The sequence below is a fragment of the Microcebus murinus genome, chromosome 6 (assembly GCF_040939455.1).
Source record: "Microcebus murinus isolate Inina chromosome 6, M.murinus_Inina_mat1.0, whole genome shotgun sequence".
Lineage (NCBI taxonomy): Eukaryota > Metazoa > Chordata > Mammalia > Primates > Cheirogaleidae > Microcebus > Microcebus murinus.
In genome coordinates, this window is record NC_134109.1 from 102,912,629 (window position 1) to 102,931,474 (window position 18,846).

Consider the following 18,846-nt stretch of genomic DNA (forward strand, 5'->3'; position numbering starts at 1 on the left):
ATATTTACTCCCTGGGAATACTGAATAACACCAGCAGAGCTCCTATTTCTTGCTTTAGTACCATGTTATATTCTTCCTGGATCAAATTAGGGTGAATGAAATAATGAATGAATGAATCAATCAATCAATTCTTCCTTTAGCAATAGACACAATAAAAAGTTGCTACAAATAAAGGCAAATCTATTAATAGAATCATCACAACTGGTCTAGAAAAAAATCACATTTTCATCTCCAAATTATCTATGAGAGAACACATGGCCTACCATAATATTTGTAATTAATGAAACAATTTAATCAACATATATTTGTTAAGTAGTTGTCATATGTCTGGTATTATGCAAGGTAACATGAGTGTCAGGAAACCATAAGCCACAGAAATGTAATACATTTTTTAGGTGTTCCTAATGTCCTTAAATGTCATTTAAGCCTCACTTCAGGTCTATAGAAGTCCACCAGGAGGTGAACTATTAATAACATCCAGAAGAGAGAATCATTTTGAAAAATATACTGTTAACTTCTCTGCCTTGTCTTGAATTATCTGTCCAAATCTAAAAAACAAAGCTTTTTTCCCCAAAATGAAATTTATATTAAAAATACACATTTCACAGTATATAGACCAGGTTTTCAATTCAGGCTCTGTGTGACCTCAGGCAAGTTGCTCTCTGATGTTAGAATAAGCTCTAAGCTCTGTGAACAAGTCATGCCTGACCCAGCCCTCACCTACGTCTCCATTCTCATCCCACGGCTCCCTCTGGGCTCAGCTTCATGGCCTTCCTCTCTCTTCCCCCATAGGCCAAGCACATTTCCAGATCAGAACTTCACAAGTGCCTCTACCTATGCCCTTAAAAGTCACTTCCTTAAGCTCTTGCCCTTTTCCTTCAAACATTATCACAATTTATAATAATATATTTATTTGTGAATGTATTTAATGTATTCTCCATCACTAGAGGCTCTGTGAGGTCTCTCTGGTTCACCACAGTATCTCTAGCCCCCAGAATAGCTCCTGACACATGATAGGCACTTAACCAATATTGGTTGAATGAAAAACAGAATAAATGAACTTCCAATTCCTAATTTATTCAACAGGAAAGTAAGAGTGTTATGAGGATTTAATAAAATAATGGTGTTAAAGGATAATTTTAATTTTGAAAATCAGGTAAAATCATGACTCTTATACAATTATAAAATGAACACAGATCAAAGATTTTAACTCACAAATTAAAAGAGAAAATCTATAAGATGTCATAATCAGCTCAAAAGAGAATCCAAAGACCACACACATTTGTAGATCAGGAATATTGAAATATATTTATAAACAAATGCAAAATTGCCTTTTCCATGAGAAGGCGAATTCCCTTTCACCAGAAATAATTTATCTTCAGGTCTATAAATAAGAATTATTTGCATTATTATCAGTTTTGTTTTGTTTTATTTTATTTTTTCCAAATTAACCTTAATCTTTATAGAGTTATAAAATAGCCTAGTCAAAGACTAGGTTCAGATAATCCCTGGAGGCTTCAGCAATCCATTGAAAGGGCATCCAGTAATCTCTTTGGCTTATTCCAAATTAAAAAAAAAAAAATTCTTACAATCTTATCTTCTTTTGATCAAAATTATTTCGGAAAGTATTCACAAAATAAGGCTTGTCTCAGTAGGTTTGGCCTGATTATTTACATAGGTGCAGTGAGAGTGTTAATTCACCATGTTAATTCACCAAACCTCAATGTTAATTCACCAAACCTCCTTAAGTTTGCTTTGCTGGAAGTTTTCATGAAGAATCTCAGACCAAACTTTTAAAACCCCCTATTATTTGCTATCCCAAGGCTAGGAAATTAAGCCCAAGAAACCTTGTTCACCAGAATTCAACTGTAGGAACTATGAATATGGGTAAATTCCTCTCTTCTAAAGATCCTCCAAATAGCCTGCAGGATGTGACCTTCCTTACAACCTGTGAGGATGGAAATTCTGTAAGCCATGTACCAGGCTAGTTTTTCTGGGAGGACTTTGTAAGCATTAAACCTGAGTTGTTTAAAAGTGACTTGTCATAGCTGATTAAATAAGCATTTTCTCACCCATTAAATCCCAGGGAAGGCCTTGGTTATATAAGTGATTTTTTTCTAATTATATATTTTACTATATTGCCATGAAAAGTAAGGAAACTCAGTGAGAGCTTCTGAATTTGGGAGGTAGAGTGAGCACATTCAAAGTATTAGAAGTTCAGTTTACTTATTTTCTGGGAACTTTAGGAATATTCAATTTCTATAAGCACTTATTTATCCCTGAAAGCCAATCAGAACAAAACTCCTTTAAGAGTCTTTACTATCTAATTTATTAATACTATCTGGAGGCAGGAAAACATTCTACACTTACAGTGAGAGAATAAAGGACTTTCTGAATTATAGATACATAGATATATAGATAAAGAGCATATTCCCTCAATTCTACAATGTCAGCCACAGATGAAAAATAAACATGAAAACACAAAAGCTTACCAGTCCAGATATCAAAGAGTTGTTCTATTGCTATAACAGCAAGAAATTCCTAATTGATTTGAGCTCAGAATAGATAAATGGACAAAGACTAACAAACTATATTCTCTTTTATCTCTTACCCAGCAGGAAATAGATCCTTATAAGACATTAATTCATTTACAGAGATCACCAAATTCTCAATCTTTGCAACTACCAACAGAGAATAACTTGTCATCCATAAATGAAATAAAAAGAAAACGAAATAGAGAGTAAAACTAAAATTAGAAAAACAAGAATCAAAAAGTTGTATTGCCACTGAAAATTCACCTGTGGGAGCCAAGAAAAAACATGCCTGGGCCTGTCCAGTACACCATTTCTCATGATTTCAGATGACTGTTTTGCTCTTCTAAATGGGCACTCCAAAACTGTTAAAGAATAATTTTTTTTTAAGTCAAGTCATGACTCTTACACAAATATAAAATGAACACACATCAAAGATTCTATTTAGCTTATTAATTAAATGAGAGAACCAGTAAGATGTTATAATAAATTCAACTGAAAATCCAAACAACAAAACACATTTGTAAATCAAGAAATATCGAAATAAATTTGCAAATGGATGCAAAACTGGCTTTTCAGGAGGAAGAGTTGTCCTTCCATGTGACAGAATTTATTTGCATAGGTATAGACAAGAACTATTTGCATTGCTATCAGATTTTTACAAATTAACTTTAATTATGACTGTGAACTAAAATATAATCTTTTTTTTTTTTTTTTTTGAGACAGTCTCACTCTGTTGCCCAGACTAGAGTGCCATGGCGTCAGCCTAGCTCATAGTAACCTAAAACGCCTGGGCTCAAGCAATCCTACTTCCTCAGCCTCTTTGGTAGCTGGGACTACAGGCACCTGCCACCATTGCGGGCTAATTTTTTCTATATATATTTTTAGTTGGCCAATTTATTTCTTTCTATTTTTAGTAGAGACGGGGTCTTGCTCTTGCTCAGGCTGGTTTCGAACTCCTGGCCTTGAGCAGTCCTCCCGCCTTGGCCTCCCAGAGTGCTAGGATTACAGGCGTGAGCCACTACGCCCGGCCTAAAATATAATCTTAACTCCCCCAGCCAACTGAATGGACTCCCTCTTGGCCAAGGGGACCCCAGTAATACACTAAAGCTAAGTTGCTGGCCATGAGAAGGGAGGTCAGACATGCCTTCTCATGGCCCCTTCCTTTCTTGGAACTATTATCCTTTGTAATTCATTATCCGGCATAAGGCTATGCAAAACAAAGCTTAAATCAACCTGCAGGTCCTCAATTTACCTAATAGATTACTTGAGTCTGGTATATGTCCGATGGCTTGTCTATGATTAGTAGACTTCCTTAACTTAAAACATTCTAACCCTTTAGACAAAACTTCATTTCTTAAACCAATTATAAATCAAAGAATCTTTAAATGCACCTATAACCTTATGCCCCACTTCAAGATGTCCTGCCTTTTCAGGCTAAACCAATATATGCTTTCCATATATTGATTTATGACTTTATGTGTAATTTCTGTCTCCCTGACATGTATAAAATCAAACTCTAACCCAAACATGATAAGATCACCTGTTCAAGGTTTCTTGGGCATGGCTTCGGGCCATGGTCACCCATATTTGGCTCAGAATAAACCTCTTTAAATTATTTTACAGAGTTTGGGTTCTCTTCTGTTGGCATTACAGAACTGTAAAATGGACAATCAAAAACAAAGATACAGAACGCTATAGGGTCAGGTAATCCTCAGAAGTCCCAGCATTTCAATTAAAAAGATAACCTGGTAATCTCTTTTGCTTATTAAATACACATACATATTTTTCTAAAATTTAATGAATTGCTTCAACCAGTACTAAAGCAAGCATTAAAATCATGCTTATATTCTTTGGAATTCTCAGAGAACAAAACTGACTCTTGAGATGAAAACATACTGAATTTTAAGGAGCTTTGTTTTTCACATCTGCAAAATATAGTTCTTGGAAATAGGATTTGATATTTATAGGTGAAAAATATTTGTGAGGACAAAGAATTAGTCTTACTATTTTAAAGTAATTCAATCTAGTGTTATAAGTATTAGAACCTGAATTACCAATTTCAAAAAGGACTTAAAAAGAGTTATATTCTGGATCAATAGTTCTTAAGAGTACAAAAGATTAATCTGGAGTGCTTATTTAACATGTATGTTACTGGGCTGCAATTCTAGTGGTTCTCAAACTTCAGTACACATAAATATCTCCTGGAGGCTTTAATAATGCAGATTCTCAGGCTCAGATCTTGGAAGTTTGGACAGGTCTTCTTTTATAAAGTATGACTGATTATATTATACAGGGCATGGTTTCTAGAACATGGACTTTCAGAACAAAAGATCTCCTTAGTTATTAAGAATGTGTGCCTGATTTCTTTGAATTTTAATTTGATTCCTGTGCCCAGGAATCTCCACTTTTTTTCTTTTTTTTAATTTCAGAATATTACAGGGAAACAAATGTTATGGTTATATGAATTTGTTTTGTACCATATGAGTCAAAGTTATACGCATGCCCATCACCCAGATAGTGTGCATTGTACCCATTAGGTGTGAATTTACCCATCCTATCCCACCCCTTCATCTGCTTGATTTCTGATGAATGTTATTTACATATGTGCACATAAGTGTTGATAGATAAGTTCCAATTTAATGGTAAGTACATTTAGTGTTTGTTTTTCCATTCTTGTGATACTTTACTTAGGAGAATGGTCTCCAGTTCCATCCATAATACAAGGGATATTAGTTCACCATTTTTTATGGCTGAGTAGTACTCCATATTATACCTATACCACATTTTATTAATCTACTCATGTTTTGATGAGCACTTGGGTTGTTTCCACATCTTTGCAATTGTGAATTGTGCTGCTATAAGCACTTGAGTGGCAGGCATCTTTTTTATAGAATGTCTTTTTCTCCTTTGGGTAAATACCTTGTAGTGGGATTGCTAGATCAAATGGTAGTTCTACTTTTAGTTCTTTTAGATATCTCCATAGTCATTTCCATAGAGATTATACTATTTGCAATCCCACCAATAGTGTATGAGTATTTCTATCTCTCTGCATTCATGCCAGCATTTGTTGTTTTGGGGCTTTTTGATAAAAGCCATTCTCACTGGAGTTAAATGATATCTCATCATCGTTTTGATTTGCATTTCTCTGATGATTAGAGATATTGAGCATTTTTTCATATGTTTGTTGGCTATTAGTCTATCTTCTTTTGAAAAGTTTCTGTTCATGTCTTTGCCCATTGTTTAACAGCATTGTTTGACTTTTTTCTTGCTGATTTGCTTGAGTTCTTTGTAGACCCTGATTATGAGCCCTTTATCAGATGTATAGCATGTGAATATTTTCTCCCATTCTGTAGCCTATTTACTCTGTTGATTGTTTCCTTGGCTGTGCAGAAGCTTTTTAATTTAATCAAGTCCCATTTATTTATTTTTGTTGTTGCTGTGATTGCCATCGGGGTCTTCTTCAGAAATTCTTTGCCTAGGCCTATATCTAGAAGAGTTTTTCAAACATTTTATTCTAGAATTCTTATGGGCTCATGTCTTAGATTTCAGTATATTATGTAAGAGAGCAACAAGAAACTGTAGCCCTACCACAAGTTTATTGCAAGCAGTCCTCAAATTTCAGGGTTTCTGGCTTGAGTATAATAGATCCACCTTAATGAAAATTTTGCCCCTGACAGCAGGCTTTGTTCAATTATTCATTTATTCATTGATTTATTCATTTGTTTATTTATTTAACAATGCCTCTTATCCTTAAAAAGGGTTGGCACCAGCCATGGTGACACAGTATGAGGTCTAGGAATTGTAAATTACTTGCATTAATACTAACCAGGTTGTCTAGTTACACAAATAATCAATTTGGGCATCATATCTCCTGGTAATATGAGAAATGTCTAAATAACTCCTTCTTTTATAAAGTATGACTGATTATATTATACAGGGCATGGTTTCTAGAACATGGACTTTCAGAACAAAAGATCTCCTTAGTTATTAAGAATGTGTGCCTGATTTCTTTGAATTTTAAAAAGAGTAACAATATTACTAATGATTGAAAATGTCATAAGTATAAAGAAGTTTTAGTTTGCCTTGAAATTATATTTCTACCTTAAAATGAAATTACCTTAGTGCAATTTCATTTCATGTTACTGCTATTGGAAATGACATTTTTCCTTGGGTTAGAATATTAAGCTTAAATGAATGTATACTGTAGCTATTTTTTCATGCAGAGGATTAAGGCACTTGATGAACCCTCACAAATAAGATGATGAATGAAGTAAGTTACACTTGTGAAATTTATAGAGCTCATACTTCATAGAATTGCTTGGGGTTAAACTCATATTCTATTATCCTTACCTTTTAGGGATTTTAAGCTTGATAGAACGAGGACTGATTCCACCAACAGCAAAGATTAACCTCAAGAATCCACCCATAGCACCCAGAGCAGCTCCTCTGCATAGTTTTGGTGAAGCACATAAGATTCCAACTGCAAGTAAGTTGTCCTTGCCTCTATGCTTAGTTGGGGGTACATAGAAATTACCTCTTCCCTAAATCTAGCCTTCTAGTAGCCAACTTTCATCCTCAATAATAGGACAAGATGAAAGTTATAATCCTCCCAAGTTTCACTTTACTGAATAAAGTAACTTTGGGCCAGGTGTGGTAGCTCATGCCTATAATCCCAGCACTTTGGGAGGTCAAGGGGAGAGGACCGCCTGAGGCCAGGAGTTCAAGACCAGCCTGAACAACATCATGAGATCCTGTCTCTGCATACATACAGACATGCATAGAGTAATTTTGGCTGCCTTTGTAAATTACATATTGAGGGCCTGTGCTCTGTGTGTTAGAAGGTTGGTATTTTCAAGGGCTTACAGTTTGGTTGGGGAAACAACACAGATATAATAAAGATAAATAACAATACAAGGTAGCATGGAATAAAAAACCAAAGGGATGTTAAAGTCTAGTGCTATAATTACTGAGATAACAGTAGATTTTAAAGAGGAAACGGGATGAAATAGGGAGTACTGACCTGGGAATTTACTGACCAGTTGTAGAACCTCAGCCAAGCCATTTACTTTTGCTGGGCCTTAGCTATCCCAGTTCAAATTAGAGGTTTGGGCTAAATTAACTCATCCATTCTACAAATATTTGTTGAATGCTTACTTTATCCAAAGTAGCACTTAGGTGCTGGGGCTCCAGTAGAGAATAAGTAAGACAACATTTCTGTTCTCATGGTGCTTATATTCTAGTGAGAGACACAGATAATAAGCAGGTAAGTAAATGAGAATTTAAGCTAGTGATTAGTGCTAGAAATAAAACAATGCAGGTTACAGAGTGTTAGGGAGGAGGCTACTTTGTAAGGGAATGGCTCTCAGAAGAGGATGAGGTGTAAGCTGAGATCCAAATGAGAAAAAGCCAGTCATGCGAAGATCTAAGGAAGAGCATTTCAGATATATAAGAGCACAGGGACAAAGGCCCTGAGGACTAAAAAGGGGATGAGCAAGAAGGCCAGCATATGAGCAAGAGAGGAGATGAGGGTGCAGACGTGGAGCAGGATCACATGATATCGGCTAGAGCGGAGACTACAAGTTGTCCTCAATGTTCATTGTTCTCTACTTCCATAGAAATAGACTTGTGGGTAGGCACATGTCAGTGTGACTAAAGACAACATTTCCTAGCCTTCCTTACAGCTGGGTGTGCTATGTGACCAGGCTGTGGACAATGAGGATATAAGCAGAAGTGGATAGGGATAGAGTTAGGCTGTGCCCTTTAGAGAAAGGGGCATAGCTTCTGCTTTTCCTTTCCTCCCTCTGACTATGCCATCTGGGTTGCAGAAGTGACTATGAGAGCTGGACAAGAACTTTGAAGCCAAAGATGGGACTCCATGTTGAGTCTTGCAGATCTGCCCCATCAACCCAGGGCTATCTTCCTTTGGCCTATATGTGAGACAGAAAGAACTCTTAATTTGTTCAAACCACCCAGCATATCTTAAGATCTTTCATTTTAAGCATCTTAGACTATACCAGAACCAGCATGGTAGCCTTCCAAGCCATGGTTAGGAGTTGGATTTAGTACTAATGACAGTAAGAACCCACTGAAAGGTTTAAACAGGAAGATAAGGTGATCTGATTTATGTTTTAATAAGACCATTCTGATGGCTTTGCGGTTAATGAAGCATAGGGGAGCATGAGTGGAAGCAAGATGACTAGTTAAAAGACTTGCAGTAAACCAGAAACGATGGTGGATATCAGGAGGATGGCAGCAGTGGAGATGAAGAGAAATGAACAGATTCAGGCTATATTCTGGAGGTGGAGACATGAGGACTGGCTGATGTATAGGAATGAGGGAAAGAGAGACATGAAGGATAAATATGTATCAATATATGAATGTGTATGAATGCCCTTCAATTTTATATCTGTTTTGCTGTTGATGGGAATTTCAGTGGTTTAAACTTTAGGACTACTGGGAATAATATTACTATGGACATTCTTGTATGTGTCTTTTAATGGACATATGTATTTGTGTTGGATATGTATCAAAAAGTGGAATTGTTGAGTTATAGGGTAGTCATATGAACTGATTTAATAGATACTGCCAGTTTTCCAAAGTGGTTGTATTGATTTATTTTCTTACTAGCAGTATATGAGAGTTCCAGAAAAGTCATCTTTGTCAACACTTGATATTTCAGTTTTTAAAACTTTAGCCATTTGGAAGAGTCTGTTGTGGTATCTCTTTGTATGTTTAATTTCCATTTTCCTGATGACCAATAAAATTGAGCAAGTTTTTTGATATGCATATTGATCATTTGAGTATCTTCTTTTATAAAGTGAGTTAAGAATTTAACCTTTTTAAAAAAAATTGGGTTATTTTTATTTTTCTTAGTGATTTATAGAAATTATGTATATATTCTGTATATTAATCTTTTGACAGTTATATATATTGCAAATAATTTTTTCTATCCTGTGATTTAGCATTTTACTCCCACTGGTTTGTTTTAATTAAACTTTTGCTTTTGGGATAATTACAGATTCACATGCCATTGTAAAAAATATTAATATACAGAGATCCCTTGTACTTTTTACACAGCTTTCCCCAGCAGTGACAGATTGTAAAACTATAGTACAATATCACAACCAGGATATTGATACAGCCAAGATACAGAACATTTCCATCACCACATGTTGTCCTTTTATACCCACACCTAATTCCCTCTAACCCTATACCCCCTTAATCCCTGGCAACCAATAATCTGTTCTCCATTTCTATGATTTTGTAATTTCAAGTATGATGTATGAATGGAATCATACAGTATATATCCTTTTTGGATTGCCTTTTTTCACTCAGCATAATTCTCTGGAGAGTCATCCAGGTTGTTACTTAAATTAGTAGTTTGCTCCTTTTTATCACTGAGCAATATTCCATGTCTGAATGTACCATAGTTGTTACATCATTTACCTGTTGAAGGACATACAAGTTTTCAGCTATTATTAATAAAGCTGCTGTAAACATTTGTATACATGTTTTTGTATGAACATGTGTTCTTGTTTCTTTAGGATAAACACCCAGGAGTATTATTGCTGGGTCTTATGGTATTAATAGTTGCATGTTTATTTCCTGCATGTACATTTAGAACCACATCAGACAGTGTTATGATTTTTTGTTTCAACCACCAAATATAATTTAGAAAATTCAAGAGGAAAAGGAAAGTCTATTGTTTTTAACCATATTTTTGCTTACCGTGTTCTTCCTTCCTTCCTAATGTTCCAAGGTTCGTTCTTTTATCATTTATTTGCTTTCTGTTTAGAGAATTTCCTTTAGCCATTCTTTTAAAGTCAGTATAATAATGATAAAATATCTTCGTTTTCCTTCATCTTAGAATGTCTTGATTTTCCCCTTCATTCCCGAAGGATATTTTCACTGGATATAGGATTCTGTGTTGGTAGTTCTTTTCTTTCAGCACTTGAAAAAAGTTGTGCTACTTCCTTTTGGCCTCCATGTTTTCTGACGAGGAAACTGCTTTTGAATTATTTTTACCCTGTACTAAAGTGTTGCTTTTTTCTGGCTGCTTTCAGCAATTTTTTCCTCTGTTTTTAGTTTTCAGAAGTTTGACTCTGATGTGTCTTGGTGTAGACTTCTTTGGTTCTGTCCTGTTTCAGTTTGGCTCACCTTCTTGAATGTGTAGGTTTATGTATGTTGCCAAATTTGGGGAGCTTTCAGTCATTACTTATTTGAGCACTTTTTTCATTCTTGCTCTCTATCTCTTCTTCATCCAGGACTATGATGATACAAATGTTAGATCTTTTGTTATAATCCCACAGGTCCTTGAGGCTCTATTCACTTTTTTAGAGTTTTTTTTTTTATGTTGTTCAAATTGAGTAATTTCAATGTTTCTATCTTCTTGTTCATTGATTCCTTTGTCTCCTTCATTCTGTTGTTGAGCTCATCCACTTGATTTTGTATCTAAGTTATTGTATTTTTCAGTTCTAAAATTTCCATTTGGTTCCTCTTTATATATGTTGTTTCTTTGTGGAGACTTTCTGTTTCTTTGCTGAGACTATATTTTTTCATTTGTTTCAAGTATCTTTGTACTTGCTTACGGGGGCATTTTTTATGATGGCTGCTTTAAAACCTTTGTCAAATAATTCTAAGGTCACTGTCACTTCAGTGTTGGTATATATTCATTATCTTTTTTCATTCAGTTTGAGGTCTTTCTGGTTCTTGGTATAATGAATAATTTTCAATTGAAATTTTGACATTTGGGGTATTATGAGACTCTTGTTCTTCTTGAAATCTGTTTTAGCTGGTACCTCTGACACCCTATTTATTCCCTATCCATTTAAGGAATAAGCCCAATTAGTTATGATATATCATGTATTGCTGGACTTCTTTTGCTAATAATTGTTTACAGTTTTTTGTTTTGTTTTGTTTGCATTTTTGTTCATATATGAAACTGGCCTAAAATGTATTCCTTTCCTATAATGTTTCCCTTAGGTTTAGTATCAATGTTAGTGTTACCTTAGTGGGTGAATGCTATCTTTTTTAATAGTCTCTGGAGGAGTTTGGATAAAATTGGTTCTATTTATTTCTTAAATATTTGGGAGAATTTATCAGTGAGGCCATTTAGACCTATAGTTTTCTTTAGGAGTAGGCTTTTAATTGTGGATTTAATTTCTTTTAACAGGTACAGGGCTATTTTGATTATCTCTTTTGTCTATGTTGGTTTAAAAAGTTAACTTTATATAAGGAATTTGTCCGTTTCAACTAAGTTTTCTAATTTATTGCAATAAAGTTGTTTACAGTATCCTCTAATTATTTTTGTCATGTCTGTGGGATCTGTGATGATGTGCTTTTTCATTCCTCTGTTGATTATGCCTGCATTTCTCTTTTTTCTTGATAAGTATCTCTAGGTGTTTATCAATTTTACTAGTATTTTCAAAGAACCAGATTTTGACCTTATTGATCCTTTCTACTGTTTATTTATTTTCTATTTTATTGATATTTGTTCTTTCCTTTATTATTTCTTCCTTCTAATTTCTATGAGTTTAATTTTCCTATTTTTTAACTTATTGGTATACATACTTAGCTCATTAATTTTCATGTTTTCAACTGTTTCTGATATATAAATTGAAGGCTGTAAACTTCATACAAAGCACCACTATAGCCACATTCCCTACGGTTTTATTTCATATTTTCATTATTCTGTAACTCAAGATATTTTCTAATGTCCATTGTCATTTCTTCTCTGATCTTTGAGATATTTAGAAGGGTACACATTTGAGTAGTTTTTAGTTATCTTTTTAATTATTGATTTATAGCCTAATTCTATTGTTTGAAGAACATTTCAGCTATTTGAAATCTGACTTGCTTTTTGACCTATCATATGATTAACTTAGGTGAACTATCCATGTGCATTTGAAAATAATATATGTTTTATACTTGTTAATGCAGTTTTCCGAATATATTTAATCAAGCCAACATATTCAATTATGTCATTCAAATGTGTATCTATTAATTTTTTGCCTATTTTATAGTTGTTAAGAAAAGTATGTTAAAGTCTCAAACTGGTTGTAAACTTGTCTATTTCTTCTTATTTTTAGTTCTGTTTTTTCTTCATATCACACATTTTTAATTTAGTCCTTTACAGAAGGAAATCATTTTCCCACAAAAAGCATGAGCTAAGTGCACATTGGTTTTAGGCAAAAGTGAACAAACTTTTTCTATAAAGGGCTAGGTGAGAAATCTTGCAGGCATTGCGTGCCACATATGGTTTCTGTCACTACTTCTTCTCTTCCTTTTTCTATTTTCTTCTGCTTTTGCTTCTTCTGCTTCTCCTTTTAAAAGTATCTCTTAAAAATATAAAAACCATTCTTAGCTTAAGGACCATACAAAAACAGGCCTCAGGCCGAATTTGGCCTCGGGACCATAATTCATCAACCCCTGACTTTATTAAAGATAATGTGTTTTAGTAATTACACCAAGAGACAAATAAAATAAAACTGAATTGGTATATTTGTATACCTAAAATGTGATCAAGGACAAAAATATATAATAAATATAATATAACTACTTAAATCTAGAAATTACTTTAGAAAGTATAATTAGATAGAAGGAATGCACACATGAAAAAGACAGTAGTATTAGATTAAAACAGTATATTCTGAGTATTTTTAAGAGCTAAGTATACTTCAGACAGAGAATAGGAGAATATATGTAGGATATAGCTAATAAGCAGAAAATTTAGATAACAGAGGATCACTGAAAGTCTTAATGGGTAGAGACCTATTCAAACTAGACCATGAGACATGGAATAGCATAGAAAATAGAAAATAACATGCACCTAGGTGAAAGAGAATTTGGAGCTGGTGGTACAATGAAGGTAACCAAAACAACAAAACCCAAACCCAGTTCAAATGCTGACCACACTAAAGGCCTTGAAGAAGAAGAAAAGTGTCCATTTCCAGGCACAAATACTATTTACCTCAGTCTTCACTGTTCTAGGTCCTATATCTGGAAATTATTAAAAGTTGTGAGGCACAAAAAGCAATTCACTGTCAAGAGACATAATAATCAATAGAACCAGACTAAGAGACTAGATGTTGTAACTATCAAAAAAAGAATTTTTTTTAAAAGAGACAGAATCTCACTCTGTCACCCAAGCTAGAATACAGTGGCAGGATAATAGTTCAATGCAGACTTGAACTCCTGGGCTTAAGTGATCCTACTGCCTCAGTCTCATGGGTAGCTATGACTACAGATATGCATCATCACGTCCAGTGAATTTTTCATATTTTTTTTTTTTTTGTAGAGATGGAGTCTTGCTATGTTGCCCAGGCTGGTCTTGAACTTCTGCCCTCAAGCAATACAAAGTACTAGGATCACAGGTGTGAGCTACCACACCTGGCCTATTTTCCTTATTTTTAATTGCTCTAAAAGATAATTGACAATATAAAGCCAGAGTCCACAAGTAAATAATTGAAGATTTTGTAGACCACATATAATTTCTGTTGCATGTTTTTCCTTTCCTTCTTCCCTCCTCCCCCTTTTTCTTTTGCCACCATCACCATCTCTTCCTGTCCCTCCTCCCTGACCCTTCTTCTTTTCTTCTTCATGACCCTTTTAATACCATTCTTAGCTCAAGGGTTATATAGATACTATGTGCTGGATTGGGGCTGTGGGCTAGTTTGCTAGCCCTTGTTCTAAAGCAAAATTATTAGCAATGTATTGTGGCTTCATGGCATATGTAAAAGTAAAATGTATGACAACAATAACACAAAAAATAAGAATAAGAAATTGATAATAAGAGCTTTAAATAATAATCCAATAGTGTAGATAAAATGGAGTAATAAAAAATACTTATTTTATCCAAAAGCAGGCAGAAAAATAGTGAAAAACGTAAAGAAAATGTGGGAAAATAGAAAAGAAAACTTAACAAGATGTTAATTCTGCCATATCAATAAATCGCAGGCATTCTTCACTTTGCATGGTGGTGTGGGACCATATAAATGACTGTGCAAGCAGAAACCATGCAAAGTGATTTTAACGGTCAGTAAAACGGTCAGTAAAAAATTATAATTGTTACATGACCTTTAAGATTTTTGTAAAAATATCAAAAAACTCTCTTCTTCATTATAATGTATAGGGCAATAGAAAAAAAGTAAAACAAATATTTAGTTAGTACCTTATCATTAAAAACATTAGAAACATTAAAAATCAATGTTTTCTTCATAAAAAAACTTATCAAGAATAGCTTGAATACTGCTTGCCTTTCTTATCATATAACTTGTGATGTGTAGTGACAATCTTTACTGTGGCATGGTGAATTGTCATACTTTTTTCTAAGTTTGGATTAGCTTCTAACTTTTTATCCTTTGCACTTTTAATATTATGAAATATCTCCGAGTTCATTTAATGTGAATTTTTTTTTCTGGCATCAGATCCTCTCAAATATGTTTGTCCTTTCATCACAACCACTTTCCTCATTTATGTCAATAAATTAAACTTGACTAAGTTCTTCTGGCTGCATTCCTGGAATCTTTTGAACAGGAGTAGGGTCAGCATTTCTACGGTCAGCTATTTTTTCTATAATTCTACTCAAAATCTGTTTCATTTTCAGTCAGAGCACCATTAATTTTTGTTCTTTTGCTGTACATTCAACTTTGTTAACCAATTCTTTCATTTGTCCATTTCTTGGGAAAAAAAATCATGTGAATTTATTACAGGTAAAGAAGACCACTACATTCTTTACAGTCTGTGTGCAAACTCAAAAATAGATGCACAGTGACCAACCACTGACAAACTTTGAAAGGGATGACAAGATTGGTCACTTATCTTGATATGTATCTGTAATTTATGTAGCAATTTGTGAAATAAAGATCTAGCACCAAAGTTGGTACCTTATGCAATTAAAATTAATATACCATGGTAACTGAAACTTGAACCACGTTGTTGGTGGACTGGTGTTATTTAACAAAACTATAATAATTAAAATTTGTGCATATTGGAATAGTGCAAAGTGAGGGCTATCTGTACATTAAATGTGAATGTCCTAAATACACCAATTAAAAGACAGAGATTATCAGATTGGATAAATAAGCAAGATCCAACTGTATGTGGTCTATAAGAATCTCACTTTAAATATAGAGACATAAGTTAAAATGAAAGAGTGAGAAGTAACAAATCTTCCTCATAGAAGAATTACAAATAATTTAAGTAGTTACTTCCTTGCCCAGGAAATGGAGATTTATTCTCTGCCCCACTTTGCTCGTTGAATGTGAGCTGGATTTACTGACTCACTTCCAAATCATAGAGTATGGAAAAGGGAAAAATAAAAAATTGTAAGTGGATAAACCTGGTAAACCCTACCATATCCAAATGACCAAAGTTAATATCACCCATATAAGTCACGTTGATACCATGTGCCCCATGATATGATGTGATGAGGAAGGAACTTTGCCTTTGTGTTATTCTGCTCCAATAACCCATAGCCACAGTCTAACCATGAGAAAAACATCAGATGAACAGAAATTGTGGACATTCTACAAAATACCTGACCAATACTCCTCAAAACTGTCAGGATCATGAAAATAAGCAGAGACTGAGAAACTGTCATAAACCAGAGTAGACTAGTGAGACATGATGACTAAATACAGTGAGATATTCTGGATCAGATTCTGGAACAATAAAAGGAAATTAGTGTAAAAACTCATAAAATATGAAAGAAGTCTGGAGTTTAGTTAATAGTAATATATCAATAATGGTTTTTTACTTTTAACAAATGAACCATGATAATGAAAGATGTTAACATTGGGAGAAATTGAATGAGAGTATACAGGAATGTTTTGTGTTATCTTTGTGATTTTTCTGCAAATTTTAAATTATTCCAAAATTAAAAGTTCATATATATTTTTTAAAGTCAAAAATAAATGATGGGACTAGGCACCAATCAAAATTAATAAAAATGAGAAGGATAGAAAAAGATATAACATGCAAACAATAATAAAAAGAAAGCTGGATTGGCTCTATTAATAGCAGACAAACATGACATTAGCAGGGACTAAAAGGCATGTCAATGATGAAAGGGCTAATCTAGCTAGAAGGCATACATTCTTAAACGTGTGTGCACTTAACAGACATCATAAGCAAAAATTAATAAAACAGAAAGAATAAACAAATCCACAATTTCAGTTGGAGATTTCAATAGTCTCTCAATAATCAATAGAACTAGTAAATGAAAACAAAAGTAGCAATATAGAAGACTATACTAGAACACTATTATAGACTATAATAGACTATTAAAACACAACAGAACTCATAATACCACCACAGAACATGGTGACATACACCTGTAATCCCAGCTACTTGGGAGGCTGAGATGGAAGTATTTCCAGGAATTTGAGGCCAGGAATTTGAGGCCAGCCTGGGCAACATAGTGAGACCCCATCTCAAAGAAACAAAACAAACAAAATGCACATGAAACATTCACCTAAATAAACCATATTCTGGACCATAAAACAAATATTGACCAATTTAAAAGAATTGAAATCCTACAAAGTATGTTCTCTGACTATAACAGAACTAAACTAAAACTCTATTAGAAAAAAATATCTACAGAATCTCCCAAATATCTGCAAATTAAACAACACACTTCTAAATAAGCCATAGGACAAGAGGAAGTCATTGGGATATTAAAAATTATTTTGAATTGAATGGAAATGACTACACAATGTATCAAAATTTGTAGGATGCAGCTAAAGTAGTGCTTAAGGAAAATTTATAGAATGAAATACCTATATTAGAAAAGAAGAAAGATCTCAAATTAATGATCTAAGCTCCCACCTTAAGAAACTAGGAAAAGAAAAGCAAATTATGTATGCCCAAGCAAACAGGGGAAGGAAATAATAGAGATAAAAATAGAAGTCAGTGAAATTGAAAATAGAAAAAAAAAATGGAAACTCAGTGAAACCAAACTCTGTTTCATAGAAAATATCAATAAAATTGATAAACCTCTAGCCAGACTAGCCAAGATTTAAAAAGAGAAGGCACAAATGACTATATTTGTGAAAGAAGAGATATCATTATAAATTCTATAGACATTTAAAGGATGATAAGGGAACATTTGGAAAAATTTATGATACTCATAAATTTGACAACTTAGATGAATGGGTGAATTCCTTGAAAGACAGAAATAGATGATAACCTGATTAGTCCTATATTAAAGAAATTGCTATGTACTTAAAAATCTTGTAAGAAAGAAAACACTAGATACATATTGTTTGGTGGGTTCTACCAAACAAGATAGAAATATTATCAATTCTACACAAATTCTTTCAGAAATAGGAGGAAACATTCCTAGACCATTTTATAAAGCTATCATCATCCTAATACCACAAAGACTTCAGAAAAAAAACTACAGCCAAATATGCTTCATGAAAATAGATGCCAAAGTCCTTCACAAAATATTATCAAATTGGAATGTATATATTTAAAAAGATAATACATGATGACCACATGGGATTTACCCCATAACTGCATGGCTGTTTCAACATTTAAAAATCAATAAATGTAAGTCATTATATTAACAGATTGAAAAATAAAAATCATATAACCATCTCAATTTAAAAAAAATCCATTTGTATTAAAAACCCCAAGAAAACTAAGAATATAAGGGAATTTCCTCAACCTGATAAAAGACATGTACCACTAATTTTCTTAATTAGTGAAAGACTGAATGATTTTTCCCTAAGATCAGGAACAAGGCGAGGATGTTGTCCACTCTCACTGCTTCTGTTCAACATTGTACTGAAAGCCCTAGCCACTGCAGTGAGGTAAGAAAAAGAAACAAAAGGCATGCAGATTAAGAAGGAAGAAATAAAACTATCTCTTTGTAAACAGTATGATTACTACATAGAAAATCTCAAAGAATACACACACACACACACACACGCACACACAGAAGCTACTAGAACTAATAATGGAGTTTAGCAAGGCTTGAGGGTGTAAGACTAATATAAAAGATTAATTGAATTTCAATTTACTAAAGATGAAACAATCACAAATTGAATTTTAAAAAACAATACCATTAAAATAACACCAAAAATTAGACACTTAGGTATAAAACTAAAAAATACGTACAAGATCTGCATACTGAAAAAGTTCAAGGCTGCAGTGAGCTATGATGACATCACTACACTCCAGCCTGGGTGACAGAGCAAGACCCTGTCTCAAAAACAAGAAACAAAGAGCAAAAGCCGACACAACTTTAGAATCAGCTTCCTGATTTCTGCAAAAAGTATTCTGAAATCTCGATTGGGATTGCATTTAA

At 33.7% G+C, this 18,846-nt stretch overlaps 1 protein-coding gene across 1 annotated transcript in view; it reads left to right on the forward strand.

Moving 5' to 3' along the window:
• The window catches only part of IQCH (IQ motif containing H), a 223,007-nt gene that overhangs the window by 86,416 nt on the left and 117,745 nt on the right, over nt 1-18,846 (forward strand). Inside the window, exon 7 of the mRNA XM_012740721.3 lies at nt 6,892-7,020. Coding sequence (XP_012596175.2) covers nt 6,892-7,020 — 129 coding nt within the window. The remainder of the gene's footprint in view (nt 1-6,891; nt 7,021-18,846) is intronic.